Raw genomic sequence first — 21,872 nt, forward strand, 5'->3', positions numbered from 1 at the left:
CTGTTACGCACATAGGTGTGGGAAAGTGACAGCATCAAACTTGAAACGCCCACCCTAGGGCAGGGGGAGCTCGGCCCCTGGGCTCTCATTCCCTCTCCCACTTCCCGGCCCCCAGGCACCCACTCACCTCCGAGCTGGCTGAGGTTGATGGCGATGTCGTGCTGCTCGCTGCTCAGAGAGCAGTTCCGACTTTCCAGGTAATCCCTGTGGCAGGCGTACTCAGTGATCCACTCGATTTCAAAGCGACAGTTGGATTTCGCCGTGAGCTTGGGAAGGGTGCCCTATCATGAACGGGGTGAAAGGAATAAAATTAATTTTTTTCATGGAGCTTAAAATGCAGATGTGTCTATGCTTCTGAAAAGCCAAAGGTATGTTATTGGGTTCTGACATTTTTCTGTTCTTTTGTCTGCCTTCCAACAACTGCATTTCCTTGGAACCCTTCCAGTCCCTTCCAGAGTCACATGCAAGCGTCAGCCTGAGAGCCCGCCCTGAACGCGCTATCACCCGCCCACCACGCCCCTGGCAAGCAGTCATGATGTGTGAAGGGCCTGTGGTCCATGCACTCCTTTCAATCACAGGTGCCGCTGAGCCTGTGCCAGATGGACACCCCCCCGCCACCACCCCTGCCCGCTGGGTGGACATCACGGAGGCTGCACGCATCTGGGGAGATGGTCCCTAACCCCTTTCCACGGGAATGTCCATGGCTCTTGGGCACACTTCACCTGTATTCCAATCTGCTCCTGCCCCTGGGTGAAGCCAGGGTATCACCCACCACAAACCCGGATCCTGGGAAGGACGCCATGAAGTCACTGTTCACTGGGGTGCAGTGTCATCTTTCTAACCTTCCCCGGGAGAAATGTCTCACTGGCCTCAGCATCAGGAGTAGCTGTGCTGATTCCAGGCCCCTCACTCTGCAAACGTCTACTAAGCACCTGCTACATGCCAGGCACGGGACTAAGTACCGGGTTTACCGGCACATGATTAGTAAGGTGCAGAGATGCAGTCCAGCCCCGACTATTGACTCAAAATCGATGCTTTAACCCCTTGGCTCAGAGCAGTCAGACATACATACAGCGATGTGGACCAAGTGCTGAGTGAGAGAAGCTGGACGCCCCATGCTGTATGACTCCACTTGTGTGGGATGTCAGGAAAGGCGAGACAGAAAGGTGGTCCACAGCTGCCAGGGCCGGGGGAGCAAGGGAGTGATGGCAACTGGGCACCAGGCTTCTCTGGGGTGATGGAAAAGTTCTAACACAGACCATGGCGATGACTGTGCAATTCTGTTAGTACACTAATAACCGTTAAATTGTACTTAAAACAAGTGTATTTTTATAGTACGTAAATTCAATAAAACTCTTTCAAAAAGATCTGTGTGGCAAGGTGAATGTTTACTCAAGTTCCAGCTCCTAAAAGCATTCAATGAGCCAGTGGAAATTCTTCAGTAAACCTTCAAGTATTAAGGGGTCCCAGTCCACGTCACCCAAGTTCTGCCCAGGGAACAGTCAGGCTGGAAACAGAACCCCTAGGTCCACTGATAGCCCACCAGCCCAGCGGCCTCACATCCCATGGAGAACAGAGGGGAACTCTCCATTCTCTCCCTCGTGATAGTGTGAAATGATTTCTCACTGAACGCAGCACAAGTAAGAAAGGGAAACACTAAAACCACTGCCAGCTTAGAACATCTCCTCAGGCTCAGAAGATTTTGATTCAAATCTGTAGGATGGATAGTATAAATAAATAGTCCTCAATATCAGGTTCAGGACTAACGTTGATTACTGGTCAGTCGGGTCTCTGCTGAGCTGACATCACGCGACCCTAGAAGTCTGGGGACAAATGGAAAGCTGGCTGGACTGCACTTCTGTCTCCATTCTGTCTCCATACACCACCCCCCTACACACACACGCACAAAACAGGCCAGTTGCCAGCCAGAAACCAGAGCAAATTCCACGTTTGTTTGGGGGGAGGGGAGGACATTCTTTGGCAAAAGAATTCAGCTCCTCCTACTTCATTCTACAAGGAGAAGGCAGAAATAAATTGGAGGAAAGCCCTACCCTTCCTCCCTGGGGATGTCTCCCCTCATCAGCACGGCCATCTGCGAAGACACTTAAGCAGCAATGGACCGGTGAGACACCACTGGGCACGGGGCCCAAGGACACCCCAGACGCAGGCCCTACCCTCAAGGAGTTTACAACCGCACTAGAATTGAGTAAACAGCCAGAGGACAGGGTAGTCAATCTGCCTGCGAGAGTGTGGGGGGAGGGGGGAGGGGGGAGGCAGGCAGGCGACGGGGTGACGCGCTCCACCCTGAGTTGGCAGGAACCTCCCTTCTGGCCCTAATTCTCCTACACTGGTACCCATCCCCGGAACCTCAGCCGCTGGCCCGAGCCATTTCTGCCAGGTCTACATACCATCTGTACTACTCCTTTCTTACTATGTTTCTATAAACCAATTAGCTATTTTTACCTTGCCTCATCTGAAGCAATAACAGACGTGAAATCACAGGTTTAGGATGATATGTACGGTCTTTTCAAATATTCATTCCAACCAGCATCGCCCTACGATTTTTTAAAATCTGTCTATGAACCACTTAACATCTCACTTGACCCTTGAACAAAACACCATTCTCTTAGCATAGACAGCCCTCCGGGTCGTTGAGAAACCGCAAACAGCAAGCCGAGCACGTGCGTCCGAGTCCGTCCCGGGAAGCGTGGCTGCCACCTCCACGGAGGCGGGTGTCCTGCACCAGCCCCGCCCCGGCTCGTGCTCACGCCACTGGGGCGTCCTCTCAGACAAGCCACTCACCTCTCTGCGCTCCGACGGGCAGACAAACGTGATAGTCACCGCCGGGCTGTGACCCTCACAGAAGTCTGGATGAACCGCCCCTTCTTTCACATAACTCAGGACAAGCCTGGAGGACACACGTCGAGAAAAGAGGGTTAGGGTTATAAAAGTACAAATTACATTCCAATTAGTCGGCTGCCCTGAGCCTTCAGCTCAAGCTTCTGTTCTCCCTTTCCCCACGTGTGCGGAAAGGGAGAACAGAAGCTTACAATATGAAAGAAGTCATAGTACGAAGTAACTTAAATTTATTTCCATTTGGGAAAAAAAAAATTTTTTTTAAGTAAACTTCAATGAGTGCTTAAAAAAAATAAGTAGAACAACCAACATATAAACTTAAATACTAAGAAAAGCTGTTTGAGTACAACAAAAAAGATTATAAACAATCTAACAAAACAAAACAAACACAGCCCAGCCGGCCAATTGCATTTCAGCCCGCAAGGCAACACGACCACTTCTTCTCTAAACGACCACTTCTCAGTGCAAGCCGAAGATCTTTTTATTTTTTTTTAAAGCCTGAAGACAGCCCAGCGCACTGGCGACACGGCCTCCCGCGGCCGGGCAGAGCCTGGAACTGCCCACGGGGGTGCTGGCCTCGCTGTGGGTTGTGGCCGCGGCTCCCGGTGCACCGGCCACAGGACCACCGAAAACAGATGACCTTCCTTTCCTCTGAATACACGCCCAGGCTTTCGCTCGATGCCCACACTTTCCGACGTCGTCTCTAGCCCTCCCAGCAGGGAAAGACACCCATTTATCACTTAGGACGGTGCGAGTGGCTCAACTGTGTCCCCACAAACTTCGTATGTTGAAGCCCTAACCCCCAGGACCTCAGAATGTGACCGTATTTGGAAACAGGGCCTTGGAAGAGGTGATTAAGTTGAGTTCACTGCTGTGGGCCCTAATCAGACAGTACGGGTGTCCTTATAAGGAGAGGAGATCAGGACACAGACACACAGAGGAGAGGCCGTGAGGGGACACTGGGAGGTGGCCGTCTACGAGCCGAGAGGAAAGGTCTCAGAAGAACCCGCTGACAGCTCGGCCTCCAGAACTGAGAGGAAACAAATTTCTGCTGTTGAAGCCGCGCAGTCTGCGGTACTTGCGGTGGCAGCTCTGGCAAACGAATACAGACGCACGTATAGAAATCTCTCAGATGTTTTTAAGTTTAGGTTATGCGCCAGCTCTTTCTGGGGACAGAAGTGTGATCTATCGCACACGGTGACACACCACTAGTTCCAGACTAGAGCAGGTGCAACGAGGCGTTTACCAAAGGCTCCTGGAACAGGGAGAAAATCAAAATCCTCGATCCAAGTTCAGGATGTGGTCACGTGTGACACACTGGAGAGAAACCTCTCCCCACCGAGAGAGGTACACACGCATGAGAAGAATGTGTGTAAACAACACAGCTTATTAGGAGAAATGAAACATCCCCACCGGGAACTAAGGAGCGCCCCCTTGTCCCAGTCGGGAAGCAAACTCTGCACCCAGAGGGGCGGTGGCAAAGCGGCCCTCCTGCCACTCGCCTCCAGGACGGTGTTTTTAAAGAACAGATAAAACCACGGACATAAAACCAGCGTCACAGGTGGCAAAGCAGGGAAGATACCCAAACACGCCTTAAGGTAGGCGTGACTTCATGAAGCGGATTCCCGTATGGATATGGGCTGGATCACGATTAAGCCACCAAGCCTACGTGACTCAAGCCACGACCAATAACTTTACAAGCATATGCGAGGTAGCCACTCTGCAAGCCCTGTTGAAAAGGGATATTCCTGCAACTCCCTGAAAAGCCAGGCTCTTGCTGAAGATTACACACGCCACCAGCAGACCGACCTGTCATTGCTCACGAGCTTCAGTCCCTCCTTGGGCCGGCCGACGTCGAATGCCCGGCCCCCTCTCACCAGGCAGGCAGCAGCGCCGGTGGGACAGGAACGCACCTGCGGACTCGTGGCCCGTACCGCCTCTGTAAAACGTGTGACACTGAATCAGAGAATGTGTCAAGTGTAGCAATCACACTTAATCTTAGGTCCAGGGTCCCTTGCAAAAATTATCAAATTTTTTTAAGTCTCCGTAAGTGATATAAGGTAGCAGAGGTTTGGAAACCAGGAAGAGTAGGATCACATCCCATCCCGAGATCCTGGGCAAGCCAATGACCGATCTGAAAGTGGAAAACGGGAACAGCTTTCCTGCCCTGCAGGGCAGCCGGGAAGTGAGGGCGAAACAACGGAAGATGCTCACTCGGTACCCGGTACATAAGAGGCGCCAATAAACAGGGACTAAGATGTTACTGGTAGTTAAGGGACACAGCCCTTTCTCCTAGAGCTACAGGAACCTTAGAATCACCTATAGACAAGAAAATGCAGTGTCTCCATGGAGTGGATTGGTGGAAAGATGAGTAGATTCATGGAAACAACCTATGGACAGGTCTGGGTTCGAATCTTAGATCCACCCCTTTCTGTCTCTATAACTTCGGTCAAACTACAGACAGATCCAATTGCCAGGGCGCTACCTCACCAGTTTGGGGGAGGAGTAAAGAAAAGAACAAACTAGATGTGCCTGGAATAACAGCCAGACATTACAGCCTGCCGGCAGCAATACCACAATGACTACAGCTGTGTTTCTCTTTAGGCTGCGTTACTTTTATCGTCATCTGGTATCTTACACGTTACAGGGGGGTTACTGTGCATCTTCTCCGGGAGTGCAGGAACCTCCACGTGCTCAGTGCTGCAGCCCAGCGCCTAAATTAGAGGCCACCACATAACAGGGGCTCTAAAATAGTTCTGCCATGGTTGGGTAAATATCACCCAGCCTCGGCTCTACCTAGTTAAAGTCTTAGCACTCATCGAGGGCAGGGTTTCCATGTCTCCTCTGCCCCAGCAGCTCTCAGCGCCCCCAGTACCCAAATCAGCCAATTCTCCCCTCATCGTGAGAAGGAAGGTTTACTTGAGAATCCTGAAACCCAAAGCATCTGGCAGACAGAGCATGTTGGCATGGCCAGTGGTCAGAATGGACTTTGCGATGGCATGAGAATTTCCTGGGGGCAAAGGGGAGGAGTTGTGCAGAGAGCATGTTTGGGGACAAGCTTTCTTAGAGGGCCCAATCAGTGACAGGGTTATCCACAAAGGAATACGGTGCAAGGGCAAAGATACTGAAGCCTCCAGAGAAATCCTTCACCATCCCCACCCACAACGCCCCCAGACTCAGACCTATGTCTCTGCAAACGTTGATGAACAGAGAAGTGTCCAGGTCAGAGTCGTCCACCAAATAAGCACCGCTGATCTTGATCAGTGGGTTTAAATCATGCTTCTTGAGCTCTCTGTCAAACACGTAGCACGGCACCTAGGAGAGACAGGAGAGAACACGAGTCTTCGACACACACCTGCCTGGGGGCTGGGGGCTCAGCAAAGCCTATGCCCCACATCATGGGACACCAGTCTCCACGCCTTAGGGTCTCCAGGCCGTGAGGTCCCCCGATGACAGCAAAGCCAAGGCCGACAGGGCTCCAGCTGCTTCTGCCCACCTGCTCCCTCCCAGCCGCTCCATCCCTGCCCCCCTTGGCGTGCTGTCCTGCTGCCGCCTCTCACTCACGTCCTCCCTTGTCCCTACACCCCTGCGGCCACCACGCCGCAGCCTGCAACCAGCGCAGACGTTCCCACCTGCCCACCCTCACTGTCTTCTCTCCCTCTCCGTCACCTTCTTGCTGGACGCAGCCACTACCCACTCTGACCCCACTACCACTCTCGGCCTTCCCCCCGGCCTCACGCCAATGGCCTTCCCCTGCCGGAAACCCTTTCTTCACTTGGCTGCCTGGCCTCCAGGGGCTCCTGGGGTCCCTCTGCCCACAGCCTGCTTTCTCAGCCTCCTGGGAGTGTGCCTCACCTTCCTCTGAACGGACCCTAAATGCAGAGGTGTCCCACGGCTGACTTCTCAGCCGCGTCCCTGTCTACGCTCATTCCCCTAGTGACCTCATGCACAACGCATCAGATACCCGCCACTGGCTCCCAAGTGTATGTTTCTAGCCGTGACCTCTCCCCGCAAGCCCAGACTTCATAGCCAACACCAGCACAGAAGCTGTGTTCACGAGCAGACTCTGCAGACAGAATGCCCGGGTCCAAACTCCGGGGCTGACACTTAGTATGACCACGAGCCAATCGAGCCTCTGTGCCAAGTGGGAATATTAACAGTAACTATCGATACTTCACAGGGTTGCTATAAAGACTGAACGAGTTAATACATGTAAAGCTCTTGGTGCAGGTGCTGGTGAGTCAATGTAAGTGTCATCTGTTGTTATTTACCGTTGTCACTTAGATACACAAAAGCATCTCAACTTTAACATATTTAAAATAGGCCTTTTGTCTCCTCAAAACCTGCTCTCATCCCAGCATTCCCCACCTCAGTAACGCACAATCATTCAGCCCATTGCTCAGGCCAAACTATGAAGGCCATGGAGAAACCACACGTTCCACATCCAAACCATCGGCAAGTCCTCTCAGCACTTCAGACCCAACCCTGGGTCGGCTCCTCCATTACCACCCGTGTCCAAACCGCCATCACCTCTCGCCTGCAACAGTCTCTTTTAACGGGACCCCTGGTTCCAGCTTCCGTGTCCCCTACCCCCAGCCAATGTCTCCACAAGCACCCCATCAATCCTTCTAAAATTCCATTGGGTCACATCACTCCCTGCTCAAAATCCACCAGCGGCCTCCCATGACACTGAGGGTGAAATCTCAGCTCCTCCACGGTCTCCAACCTCGGGGACCCTCCACGCAGCCACGCTGGCTTCTGGGTGCCGTTCAGCCCCGTGGAAGTGACACTGCCTCTACCTGGAATGATCCCCTGAGAGCCCCACGGCTCTCTCACTGCGTCCACGCCTCAGATGAAGTGTCACCTGCTTAGCGTGGCCATTTCTGACATCGCCAGCTCTCTTTTTCTTCATAGCACTGGTGTCTATCACCAGGCACCCCCATCTGCTAACCTGAGTGTAAGCTCCCCGAGGACAGGGGCTTTGTCACTGCTGTAGCCCTAAGCAAGGCTTAGGACAGTACCCAGAACCTAACAGGGGTCCATTAAACACCTGTTTACTAACATGAAGAGAAGTTCCTCCTCGGGGCCTCTAGCTGGATTCTAATTTATAAGCATTCTCTCATCTCTATGAACGAATGGTCTTTTATTTTTTAAAAAGTCAAGGAGTATATCAAATCACCACATTATACACTTTAAGTATATGCAGTTTTATTTGTCAATTATACCTCAATAAAGCTGGCGGGAAAAAAAAGGGGTGTAGGAGGAATGTCAAGGAACCCATTACAGGTGGCAAGACCCTGTGCTTTCAAAGTTCCACCAAATTCGGAAGGCAAAGCATTCAAGCCCAGAGATGTGCCCCCGAGTAAAGGCCCAGGTCTCCCAGTCTTTATGTGAAACATCCCCATATCATTTTAATCACCTCAGCCAAAGAATATTCTAAAAACTCATGTTCTCCGCAATCATTTCAAAATAGTTTGTTTCATCACTTCCTATGGATAATTTTCCTTAAACTGTCTTTTAGAAAACTGAAGCTATTCACAGGCAGGTCCATTTACAAAAGTTAACTGCTTAACGTTAATGTTTAGCTTTTAAATGTTTCTCAGAAAGATGCTATCAGACCCGCAGGAATGCGCTGACCCACTAACCCTCTTCCCCTGTCCTGTTTGCAGAGACTTCGCGGAGAGCAAACGGATGGAACCTAAGGACTTGCACCCCCTCGGAGCCTCAGGGGGGCACCTAAACTCACTTCAACCAAACCCTTAAAGCAAAGTCTCCCGTTGCCTACAACGCTGACCAGAGATCCTGATGCCAACCAAGGAGGGCGGGCATGGGCACAGAGCAGGTGAGGTCAGGAAGCCAGAACCACGCCCGGCACTACGTCCTGCAGAAAGGCAATGGAAGTGCAAGAAAGGGAGGACTGCAGACCCGGAGGAGGCTCTAGTAAAAGCAACCCGCGTCCATAATCCTGCAAATCTAAAGCTTGTCAACCTCTAGCAGGATAATACAGAAACATGAACTCAACTCAACGGGGCAGCAATTCAAGAAAGGAGACAAAGAAGCAACTCTCCAGCTACAACATAAAAAAGAGGGAGCGGGACGGCACACAGCAGGAGGGAAGATGGGGCCACACTCCTGCAACTAGCTCGATGTCACCGAAAGGCTTGAGGGCTTCCAGTGAGCCACGCCTGCGGACAGCAGGCTCAAGGCCATCAGCAACTTCTGGCTGTCTCCCGACTCCAGGAAGGAACAGGAGACACGCCCAATGCAGCGCCCCCCAGAACTGGAGGCAGCATCGGAAAAACAAGCAAGGCTCCTGGGGAAAGTCCTCCCACTTCCTGCTCCACCGAGCAGAGCAATGGAGACATTCATCAGCGCAGGAATGCAGCGGCCAGGGAAGGAGGCTGGTGCCAGCTCCCCACACCGCACACTGAGTCACTCTTGTTAACGGTGTATGGTTGTACATTAACCGTATTTATGTAACTCCGGTAGGACCACTAGCTTGCCAGTTCTGCATTCTCTGTGTTCCCAAGAGTAGGATGGTAGGGGATGTATGTCCACGAGCTTTTACAGAAATTATGATCTAAAACGACCCCACCAGAATCCACTGAACAAGCACTACACCGGTGGGTTTAAAAGGCACTTTTTGGAATCACCATGTTCTTTGCCCATCACACCATTCTAAATCTGACAAAGCCAAACCAACAGAAGAAATGAGGAGATATCAATAAGGTGTGGAAATCAAGGCCACACTGCCACTAAACTGAACCTAGGTTTTTTTTAAAGGAATGATGAGTGTTTCTACATTTCATATAATTTTTGAAGTTATATCATAGCCTGTAAGGTTTAATCAAATCCTACTGAAGACAGAGAAAAGGGACTATGCTTTACAGTGATCTGCTGGCGGTGACAGCGCTGCTTTTGCAGCAGCCATCATGCTCTCTGCTTCTTCCTGTCTTATTTAGCTACACCTAAGGCAGAGCGATGCCCTCCATACCTTCGGTCTATGAGCTCCATGAATGCAACAACCCTTTCAAAATGTAATAAAATTCCTAATGCTTAGCCCACAACATGCCCTCCATAAATGAAAACTCCATGAATAAAGCCCAGCTGCCAACCAGGCCCAAAGAAATGATCACTGGGAACATACCAACATTCCTCCTGCATCTCTGGATCAGCTTAGCTTCTAAGAGAAGTTAAATGTCACTTTTGAGAAAAACACAGACTGTATCTCCCCGTTCCCACCCCCCAAAACGACTTAGAACAGGGGTCAGCACACTTGTTCTGTAAACATGTTAGGCTTTGTGAGTGACGTAGGTCTCTGCTGTGTATTCTTCTCTGCTTTTTTTTACAATCCTATAAAAATGTAAAAACCATTCTTAGTTCTGAGGCTGTACAAACACAGGATGTAGTTTGTGACTTCTGACCTACAGCACAAAGAAAATCAAAAACAAGTCACTATTTCTTTATTTCTTTGGGGAAGCAATTATTCCCTAGGTGGTGGGAAACAACTGTCAGTTCAGCAAAGCAAGGTAAAAGGACGCTCGGTTAAAAGAGGAAAAATGGGTGTACTAACTTAACTGTCAGTCGGAGAATCAGGGCCCAAGGGGAGGAACCTCCATGGGGCCTGGAAGGCCTGGGGTCTCACAGGAGAGAAGGTGTCTGGCACTGTGGTTCAGAGACGCTTTTCCTGCCATTAACTGTATACTGGCAAACAGTTTAAGCTAAGTGTCAAAATGCAAAGTTTAAATTGACACCGTCTCCTACTAAATATCAGTGTCACTTCATTAGGCCTTATTTCTTTCCACACTTTGAACTTTCTTCCCATTGAAACTTTCTTCTTACACTCATGGAGGCAGCATTCCGACTGCCTTTTCTTTTGTAGATTGCCACATCTGAAGAGTCGGTGATAACTTACTATTCGTAACTAAATTTGTTTTTGTGTTTTTTTTTTAATCTCCCCCTCCCTCCTCCTCCCCGCCACCCAGGCTCCTCCGAATCCCTAAATTCGGTTTTATTTTTTAAGAACAAACATCTCTTTTTGCCCTTCTTAAATGACAACACATTAGGTCATCAGCAGAAATGACTGATTACTCTCATCTGTCAGTTTCTAGTTCCTGAGAGAGTCTTTGAACTCAACCCTTCAGAACAGAAAACTAACAGAGAAAAGTGAGAAAACGCAACCCACGAAGACTGTTGTCTGGGTGAACACAGGAAGTCACCTTTAAGACCCAGGGTGGTGGGACTGGGGAAGCGGCAGAGGAAACTGCCTTCTGCCCCCTCCAGCACCAGGGAAAGTCAGAGGCTCTAGGCTAGGGAAGAGGGTGCTTCATCGATCACCAGGAAAACTTGACCAGATACCAGAGAAAGAACGGAAGTAATGATGACAGTCATCACTAGTCTCTGAGGTGAGCTGGCAAAGAACTGAAGAGGCAGGCACACCTGACCTGGATCCACAAGGCGTCCAGAAGCCACCCCAAGGCTGAGGAGACGCCATCTGTAGGTGGCATGATAACCTAAACCCATGCTCGACTTGTGACTTAGCTCTTGAGTTGCGTGGCATCAGAAACCAGGAACCAACCTGCGCTACACAAGTGAGCCATTCCATTTTCAGTCCATCCTGCGTATTTGAACGCCCTGTCGTAGAAATAAGGACCATCCAGGACACCTTAACAATTAAATCACACGGTATCTCTGCTCAAATGGAGTTTGAAAACCAAAAAAACATTTCTACCCCAAAAGGTTGGCGTCAGTACTTCAAATCCTAAAGGTCCCAGAATGTATTTCACAAGCATGTAACCTTGAAGGGCCCTTGTTACCTCTTTATTCGCTTTAAATTTGTCTTCCTTGCAGGCTGCAGTCGTCCTCCACTCGAAGTAATGCACACAATCTGTTGCAGTTACAAATTCGGGAGTTCCCTTTTTTTAAAAAAAAAAAAAAAAAGGAAAAATAAGTTAGCATACTGCATATTGTAAAGTGTTCTTTTTTTAAAGTCAGAAACAGTGAAGGCTAACGAAAAATTTTAAACTAGCAGCCGGAGGTGGGGAATGACACACAACTGTTTTAGTTAAACAAGGTCATCAAGAAGTTCCCAAACCCAAAACTTCTGAGACAAAAGCTTCATAAAATCATGTTGGAATTTGGCTATAAATGATCCAAAACTGTTCTACTGCCCCAACTATGCAAGTACAGTAAGCTCATGGGAAGTAATCTTCACTGACCTCCCACTCTCAAACTCCAAATGTTCTCTGAACCAAATGCCAACAAAACCAAAGCCAGAAAATGTGACCTCATGCTTCCTGGAAGCCGAGGGAGGAGGCCCATCTGGACCCGACCGAGCTCGTACACCAGCCTTGCTCAGACGCCCCTGCACTTGAGGGCGGCCCCTCCCAGCAGAAGGGGACCAGCAAGGACTCCAAACTGGTCAGCCAGTGTGGCTGGTTGATAAGACACGGCGGGAACTCACCTCTGTGCGCCCACGTGCAAATCTAAAGAGTTCTGTGAATTCTGGCTCTCACAGGGTGAACACAGAATTCTTGAAGACAATTTAGTTAAAATTCAAACGACAAGCTAGCTTATTCTGTAGCTCAGACCTCCAGATTTCATACCACTGCAAACAGATTTTTTCCCAAGGTTTCAACATGGGCAATAGTGCAACTGATAGGCTGGTCCACAATTAACAATATAAGTTCTATTTTTAGAGTTCTTCAGACAAGACAGCATGGGCCTGAAAACGCAACAGTCACAGCACCAAATTCTAAAAACGATATTTCAAAGCAATCTGGTAACCGCATAAGTTTCACTCAACCTGATTTTTCTGAACACTTGGATTCTTACTCTGATTAGAGAACATTCATAGGGTTTGTACACAAACTACTTTTGCTAAAAGCTAGCAATCATTTGCTGAGAGTCCCCTTCTAAATACTAAACACTAAAATCAAAAAATCACATACAATATGCAGAGAGTGAGAACAAACATCATGCTTTAAACAATTAGGTCCCATTTCAACACCAGTAATACCCCAAAAGTTGGGAACCCCATTACCCATTGGCCAAGGCTTCTTCTAGATAGATGCTAATATGTTCAATTTAATGTAAATGAGGACAAACGTTTAAAAAAATAAACACATTGCCTTAAAAACTATCAAAATAAAATGCTGGGAGAAGAAGTTTCAGAACGAAAGAAAAAAAAATTTATGCCTGCAACATAAACAGTGCTTTGAGCTTAAACACCGTAATCTTTACACTGTAGTTTTACACAGGATGTGGGTCAAGTTTCACTTAAACGTTGTACCTATAGGCTTAGGATTTGTTTACTTATTGGTTCTTAATGGTGATGGTAATTAGGCTGGGGTTTCTGTTCATCTGTTTGCTCGGGTTTTTAATTTTGCTCACTTAGTTGTCCTAGAATACCCAATACAGCAAGAACGCCCCAAGGACAAACATTTTTAAAAGAAAGATTATGAAGTGCCTCTGGGTGGACTCACCAAGGTTTTCCCACATAAGAAGGTGATGCTAGTCCGGATTCTGTGATTTGTGCTCTGCTGCTCGCAGCTCACTGCTGTGTTGAATTCCAGGAGAGATCTGGTTGCGCTCTTCAAAAGAGAGTCACCTATTTGGAAAGAAAAGAGTATGAACAAGCCATAAAACATTCATAACCATAAAGCCAGTTCCAAGCATGAGCAAATTAAAAATGGCACTATAATTCATTTGAAAGCTTACAAACTTACAAACTGCCCCTTCCCCAGAATTCTCCGTCTCAGGAATGGCATCCCCACACAGCCAGCTGTTCAAGCCCCAAACACATTGCACTCAGTCCTATCTTCCTCTCACCTATCACATCAGAAAGTTGTATTGCTTCTACCTGCACCTCAAATGCATCCGCCTCTCTCCTTCTCTACAACTACTGAAACCACTGTCACCTCTCACCTGTATTCTGGCAACAGCCTCCTAATTGGGCCCCTTGCCTCCAACTCCTGTCTCGTCCCTCACCATCCTCCCTTCCCCATCCATCTTGCACCAAAAACATAAATCAGAATATATAGCTCGGCTGCTGAAATTCTTCAATAACTTCCCATCATACATGCTATAAAATCAAAATTCTTTAGAATGGTCCACAAGTACGGTGATCACTTCTCAGTTTGCCTGGGATATTACTGCAATAAAAAGTCTCCATAATATCAATATGATGGTAGTTGGCATAGGAACAGATAAACTGACAAACAGACTGGAACAGAGATCAAGACACCAGAACAGAGAGCACACAGACATATCTATGAGTCAAACTTTGATACACAATAGAAGTAAGGTATCAGGTCAGAGAGCAAAGAGACTGTTCAATAAAGGAAACTGGAAACAAAATGGCAATCCATACAGGAAAAAGGATAAAAACTGAATCCCTACCTACCACTGTATACAAAAATCAGCTCTAAATGGATTAAAAGATGTAAACATCAGAAACCAAATTTTAACTCAGTAAAAGCTAGTTATCTTTTAGATCTTAATGTAGAAAAATACTGAAGACTCAAAAGCATTAACTACAAAAAAAAATGTGGCTTATTAAGTTTAAAAGTTTATATTCATGAAAAAATAGCTTAAGGAAAACAGAACAAGTAATAAACTAGGAGATACGAAGAGCTGGCAAAGAACTAGCATCAAGAAGATATATACTCACACACAAATGAAAACAAAAAAAGTTTTTTTATAATTCTAGGAAATAAAACGAACGACGTCTGACAGAGAACACGCTGAGAGGAGACAGAAGGGAAAACCCACACCTAGTCACAGTATGGTGATTTTAATATCAAAGGCAAAGATAAAATTCTAAAGCTTCTAGAGGGAAAGAATTGATCACATACAATAGATAATATAAAATGGACAAGACATGATCAGACAAGAGAAAAACACCTTCATAAATAAAGAGATGTTCAACATCACTGGTGATGAAGGCCATGCGGCTTACCAATTCCAGCCATTCTATCGACAAAAATTAAATACCAAATGCGGGAGGAGAGACGGTCCAGAGCTCTCCTGTGTTGCTGGTGGAAGTGTGAACTGGTACAACCACTACGTAAGTGGGCATGGCATTGTGTCCTATCATTGAACATTCATGTACCCTAAGGCCTAGCTATTCAACTCTTAGGTAAATACATAAGCGAAAGCCATAGACATATACATGACAAGAAACATGTGAAAAACCATCTCGTGTCCTTCACACTAGCAAAAACCTGGAAACAGGGACTCCCCTGGTGGTCCAGTGGTTAAGACCCTGCACTCCCAACGCAGGAGGCCCAGGTTCGATCCCTGGTCAGGGAACTAGATCCCACATGTCGCGACTAAGACCCAGCACAACCTAATTAATTAATTTCTTAAAAGCCTGGAAACAATTCAAATGCCCATCAAGAGAAGAGTAGAAAAATTAACTTTGGTAGATCTACAGTATTACGTAGGAATCAGAGGAATAAATCACAGTGAAAGATAATATAGTTGTTTTTCAACAATATAATGTTGTTACCACTTAAATCCCAAAAAATTACACACAGCGTGATACATACTTTCTATTAAGTTAAAAATACCACATACAGCCAGACATTTGAGAAAGACAAACAGACAGACAGACTCTGGGAAAGAGAGGAAAGAAGAAAGAAAATGTTCAAATACAGGATGTGAGCGAATGATCCCCTCCAGTGAAGAGAGACAGTTGGATGGAAGACCACACAGACAATGGTTACTGTCAAGGTCCTGGATTTTGTTACAGAAGGGGTTCGTTGCATTATCCAAAACAACTAATTAAAAAACAGAAGGTTACTTCACAGACTGATGATGAATGCGTGTCACGACCTCAGGATTACAACTGGTCCAATTTGATAAATACACCAGAGATCTTTAAAAGAGAGAGAGTAGAAAGGCTAAAAATTAAGACGCCAATGGAGAGCGGATAATGGCTTTCAGACCCACAGCACCATACCAACAACAGTACAGCGGTTCTTTCTCCTGCCTGCCTACGTGATTCTGCCTGCCACAATTGTCCTTCTCTGCCAGAAACTCCAGGGTTCTGTTTGAAAATCTTTTTTCGACCACATAGGCGCAGAAGACCTCAGGCGGCTCCGGGACCGAGGACAGCGCCCGTAGCCCCGCCCACAGTGGGCGAGTCTGGGAGCGGGGAGAGAGGGCGGGGCTTCGACGCGCCCTGCAGCGCTGCGCTCCGGGAGACACGGAGGGCGGGCTAGGCCGGTGGGAAGCGGCGCGCGCAGCGGCCAGGAGGGGGCGCTCCCAGGCTGCGGGTCCCCCACCTTAAAGACCCTCCCCCCACGCCTCCTGTCCCCCCACACGGCGGCCCCATCCGGCCCTGTGCCCAGAGCTCCTGGGGGCTCCTCATAACTGCTGGGTTCGCCCTGAAAAGAAAATCAAGGAGGGCCCTGGCCTCAGGCCGGGAGGGATCCGGCCGACCTCTGCCACGGCGGCGCGGGGCACCGGCATCCCTCAGCGACAGGCCCCATCGGCATCGCGCCCGCCTGTCCACCTTGCCTTCTTCCTCTGCCCGCTCCACCTGGCGGCCAGGACCGACTGCCGACCCCGGCACTCGGAGAGAGGCCGCAGTGCACCGCGGCAGTGAACCGCGGCAGACAACCGCGGCAACCGGCCAGCCTGGCCGTCCTCCCCGGACGAGAGCCGGGCGAGGACTGCGGGGCGGCGGCCAGCACGCCAGGCCCACGGCCAGCTCCCGAGGACGGCGCCAAATGGGCTGGGCCGCGCTCGCCGGGCCCGCCAGACCGCGCCGGGTCCTCCAGACCGCGCGCCGGGCCCGCCAGACCACGCTCTCCAGGCCGGGTCCGCCAGACCAGACCGCACTGGCGGGGCCCCACCAGACCAGACCGCGCCGGGTCCTCCAGGCCGCGCTCTCCAGGCCGGGTCCTCCAGACCAGGCTGCGCGCCCCAGGCCCGTCAGACCGCGGTCTCCAGGCCGGGCCCGCCAGACCAGGCCGCGCTCGCCCAGGCCGCGCCGGGTCCTCCAGACCGCGCTCTCCAGGCCGGGTCCGCCAGACCGCGCTGGGTCCTCCAGACCGCGCGCTGGGCCCGCCAGACCGCGCGCTGGGTCCTCCAGACCGCGCGCTGGGCCCGCCGGACCGCGCCAGGCCCACCAGACCGCGCGCGCCAGGTCCTCCACACCACGCTCTCCAGGCCGGGTCCGCCAGACCAGGCCGCGCTCGCTGGGCCCGCCAGACCAGCCCGAGCTCGCCGGGCCCGCCAGATCGCGCCGGGTCCTCCGGACCGCGCCAGGCCGTGCGCGCCAGGTCCTCCAGACCACGGTCTCCAGGCCGGGTCCTCCAAACCAGGCCACGCGCGCCGGGCCCACCAGACGGCGCTCTCCAGGCCGGGTCCGCCAGACCAGGCCGAGCTCTCCAGGCCAGGCCGCGCCGGGTCCTTCAGACCCTGCGCCCCGGGCCCGCCAGGCCACGCTCACCAGGGCCCGCCAGGCCGCGCCGGGTCATCCAGACCGCGCTCTCCAGGCCGGGTCCGCCAGACCAGGCCGAGCTCGCCCGGGCCCACCAGACCAGACCACACTGGCGAGGCCCCACCAGACTAGACCGCGCCGGGTCCTCCAGGCCGCGCTCTCCAGGCCGGGTCCTCCAGACCAGGCCACGCACCCCGGGCCCGCCAGACCCGCCCGACCGCGGCCTCCAGGCCGGGCCCCCCAGACCAGGCCGCGCTCGCCTGGGCCCGCCAGACCAAACCGCACTTGCCGAGCCCGCCAGGCCGTGGCGGGTCCGCCCGACCGCGGTCTCCAGGCCGGGGCCGCCAGACCGCGCCGGGTCCGCCAGACCACGCGCTGGGCCCTCCAGACAGCGCTCTCCAGGCCGGGCCCTCCAGGCCGCGCTCGCCCGGGCCCGCCAGACCAGGCCGCGCTCACCCGGACCCGCCAGACCCGGCCACGCGCTACCGGCCAGGCCCCGGGAGGTCCTCCCGACCCTGCGCGCCAGGGCGCCCGCCAGGCCACGCTCGCCCGCACCCGCCAGACCCGGCCACGCTCCGCAGCCCAGGCCGCGCCGGGTCCTCCCGACCCTGCGCGCCAGGCCCGCCCGGCCGCGCTCGCCCGTGCCCGCCAGCCCCGGCCACGCGCTGCCAGCCAGGCCGCGCCGGGTCCTGCAGACCCTGCGCGCCAGGCCGCGCTCACCAGAGCCCGCCCGACCAGGCCGCGCTCCGGGCCTGCCAGGCCTCGCCTGCCACCCCCGCCGTCCGCGGCCGAGCCCAGCCGAGCTCGCAACCCGGCCTCGCTGAGGCTGCCGGGCCTGGCAATCGCGCCTCCACCTGCTGCCTCGGGGCCCAGCTCGCGGCCGCCGGGCCTCCTCAGCACCTCGCTCAGAGCCTGCCAGCCAGGCCGCCAGCCCTCTCCGTGCTAGTCTCCGACGTGCTCCAGCAAGGAAGGCCTCCCTCGCTGTCCACTCCCCCTTCTCTATTGTATCGTGTCTTTCGACGTGTGCTGTTCACGTGTTATTTCACCAAATTAAGAGTCCCCTCTGTCCAACTTTCCCCGACAGCTACTGCCTCACTTTTCCGCTCCTCTTTATATGAACACTCTGAGAGAGGTTTCTACTCTCGCTTCTACCAGACACTCCCCTCCCCTTGTCCCCTGCACTGGCTGTTGCCCCAGAGCCACGTGACCCACTGCTTTTCGGCTTCAAGTCTTTGCTCAAATGTCGCTTTCTCAGCGACACTTACCCCACTGAATATTCCTGAACACACACTCCTGAGACCCCCAGCACTCCTGACACTCCTTCCGTTTCTTTTTTACAGCATTCACCACAGTCTGATATACCACTGAGCCATTGTTTGTTCTTGTCTGTCTCCCACTCCACTAGAATGTAAGCTCCATGAGAAAAGGGATTTTTGTCTGTTTTGGTGACTGATTCAAATATTTGTTACAAATAAATAAATGAATATTAAGTGTTGGCTGTTTTAAAAATATTTATATATACATATATCTGTCATGGTGTGATTTAACCAAGTAAATCAATAAAATATACTACAATTTATTGAACTATCCCCATAGTTAGGCTGTTTCAGCATATTTGCCACAATTACCAATGCTACAAGTAATTTTTTTGTACAAAAATCTATGTACAGTATTAACTCTTCCATTGTTGGTAAGATTACAAAAGTACATTATAGGAATCTAAGTTTTTAAATTTGACGGACAATGCCAGACGACCAGGAGAGACTATACGTGAGATGAAAACATGAGTTATACCTAAAAATCAACCAGATATCATCTTAAATATCCAATAGAATTATATAATTTTAGAAAATGAAAAGATACAAGAGGAAAAGGTATTTTCACATGTTAATAGAGACACAAAATTCAATCTAGTGATCAACCTGGATAGCTGTTGTAGATTTCTGTGAGTGCGCAAAAGAATCAGACAGTAAGTATCACCTGAAGTCAAGGGTCAGGCTCCTTAGAGTAAATGAAGTCACATGACCAGCAACTACAATTGAATTCACTCTGTCCTACACCCAGGTCACCTATAAAAAGCCAGTCAGAATCCCAGGCTTTGGTGGTGAGTAACCTCACGTAAGATCCTTCCTTAGTGGGTCTGCTACCTCGGTTAAATGGGCTGGTAACAGCCTTCATGAAGTGGACACCTAGTTTTAACCCCCAGAAAGATTAATTAAATGAAAACCATGGTATTAATATTTAGGATTTTAGGAGGAATGTGAACATATTCAGTATTTTTACATACTTGCAATGTCTAATTTTATAACTAATTCAAAGGTTATAACTAAGCAATTGATTTAGAATTGTGACAGTATTTGAACAACTAAGAGAACTTCAGGTTTATCATATTTCTACATTTAAACTATTAAATTTTTAAGAATTATTATTAGTCCTTAAGTTTTTACTGTCAGATCAGACATCTGAAGTACTTTAAAGAGAAATCAAATATATAAAATGCATAAATCACTTTAAAATGTGAAGATGATTCAACTCGGTTGTAAATGGAACCAAATGGTTGTTCACAGACCCCATACAAACGACTGCTAAACTCTGTTAGATTTATATACGTAACAATATAATATCCTTGGCCTAAGGAAGAATTAACACAGGATTTTTTATCAAAAATAATGTAATATTATTTAAACCAAAGTTGAGGTCTTAATATTTGTTTCTAAGTACAAAAACTGCCCTTGTGGGCACTATAAAACTCACATCAACAATGGTCTTCCCAGAAGGGTTACAGACAACCATCTTCCTATAGCAATGTATGAACGTGCCCGCCTCTAGGATCCTTGCCAGTAGTCCATGATTCAACCATTTAAACTTCTGCCAACGTGACTGAAGGAAAACTAGATTTCATTATTGCTTTGATTTGCATTTATGCCTGGCTTACTAATGAAGCTGAACTGACCATCTGGATTTCTTCTTTTGTGAATTGCCTTTTCTTAGACTTTGCCATTTTTCTACTGGGTTGTTTTTCTTACCATTTATTAAGAGAAATTCCTACCTCCTCCAGATTAAGTTTCTATGTTACTAGGTTTTTCCCAATGTTCTACTGTCTTTTTACTTTTAATTTTAACTAATCCATAATTTGTTACACAAAATGAAGGAGAGGTCTAACGTTGTTTCCTAACAGATAAACAGCTTAATTACATACAAATTTTAGGTTATATGTTAAGTTCTCGTATGTATTTGGATCTATTGTTATACTAACTCTTCTGTTCCTCTGATCTGCTCCAGTTTTTGTGGCTATTTTCAAAACTCACATTTTTTTTCCTTTCTAGGAAGTTCATGTTAGTTTCCAGCTGTCCTCTAAGAGCCAGGAGTTCAGGTTACCCACCATAGTTCCCATATTAGCTCTACAACTGTCTGGTGTGACCCTGTGACTAGCAGAACAAGAACCCTGAATAAATCCACAGGCTCTGCAGCTGGCCTGCCAGCGTTCAAATCCATAACCATGCAACCTCTGGCAAGCTGCTTATCCGTTTAATGCTTCAGTTTCTTCATTTATAAAATGAGGGAAATGAGATCATCTACTGCATAACTTGTTGAATGAATTAAATGAGATAGTCTACTTCAAAACGTAACACCTGGCATGTAAGTGCACACCAAATTTAGTTATTATTTAGTTATAAAACTAAATTTACAATAACAAATTTAGTTATTTCTACCGTACAACACAAATTAGCAAAATTAGATCAGATTCAAGATTATCTGTGATAGTAATGTTAATGTCACTCTCATTCGCTCATAGTAGTGTACTCTCCTGAGTTGAAGGACAGGGTAATAACCACTAGTGCTGAAAGTACACATCATCTAGCATACCATTCTCTCCCTCAGGGAGTTTGAGGCCCTAGGAAAAGTATGTCATGTGTGTCTGGGGGTAAAATGAGATTAGAAACAGCTGGTTTATATCATCATCAACTAGTAACAAATCATCTTTTTAACTCTCCCTTTTAACCAACCTTTCCTAGTCCATCAGGCCCAGCTTTCTAAAAACACTTTCTATCAGATTACCTCCCCCATTACCATCACAAAGAACCTATAACAGATCCACTACCTACCCCAGAAAATATCAACTTTCCTGCCCGGCTTTCAAAGCTGACCTGACTTGGTCATTCTCAAATTTTGTGCCAACCTCACAATCACCCTCCTAGTGACTTGTGTGCATCTGGTATCCACCTATGTTACATTACACTATACTGTACTACCACACACTAGAAGACACACTTTCATTAGCCAAAAATACTATAGCCAAGTATTATAATAAAGTCAAGAGGAAAACTACTTTTCCTCTTTCTGAAAACCTAAGTAACACTGGCCAACAGGCCCACTTGTGGCCTCTCTCTCTGAATGGTCAAAAGATCCCAACCAGGAAACTGGTGATCTCATTTCCAAGTTTTTTAAGTATATCACAAAGTAATAAAATTTGGTCCAAGAGTTCAGAACAACCTGGTGCTTTCTCAGATCTCTACCCAGGGCCTCAAATCCCTCTTACCAGTGTTTTCAATCTAGACCGTCT

General features: G+C 49.2%; 1 protein-coding gene across 1 annotated transcript in view; it reads right to left on the reverse strand.

The window, feature by feature from the left end:
- Positions 1–21,872, reverse strand: part of IGF2R (insulin like growth factor 2 receptor) — a 110,463-nt gene that overhangs the window by 66,308 nt on the left and 22,283 nt on the right. The window contains exons 3-8 of the mRNA XM_082475511.1: positions 13,341–13,465; positions 11,673–11,771; positions 6,039–6,171; positions 4,666–4,795; positions 2,803–2,908; positions 128–281 (exon numbers count right to left, since the gene is read on the reverse strand). Coding sequence (XP_082331637.1) covers positions 128–281; positions 2,803–2,908; positions 4,666–4,795; positions 6,039–6,171; positions 11,673–11,771; positions 13,341–13,465 — 747 coding nt within the window. The remainder of the gene's footprint in view (positions 1–127; positions 282–2,802; positions 2,909–4,665; positions 4,796–6,038; positions 6,172–11,672; positions 11,772–13,340; positions 13,466–21,872) is intronic.

The sequence above is a fragment of the Balaenoptera physalus genome (genome assembly GCF_965194825.1).
Source record: "Balaenoptera physalus genome assembly, chromosome: 9".
NCBI lineage: Eukaryota > Metazoa > Chordata > Mammalia > Artiodactyla > Balaenopteridae > Balaenoptera > Balaenoptera physalus.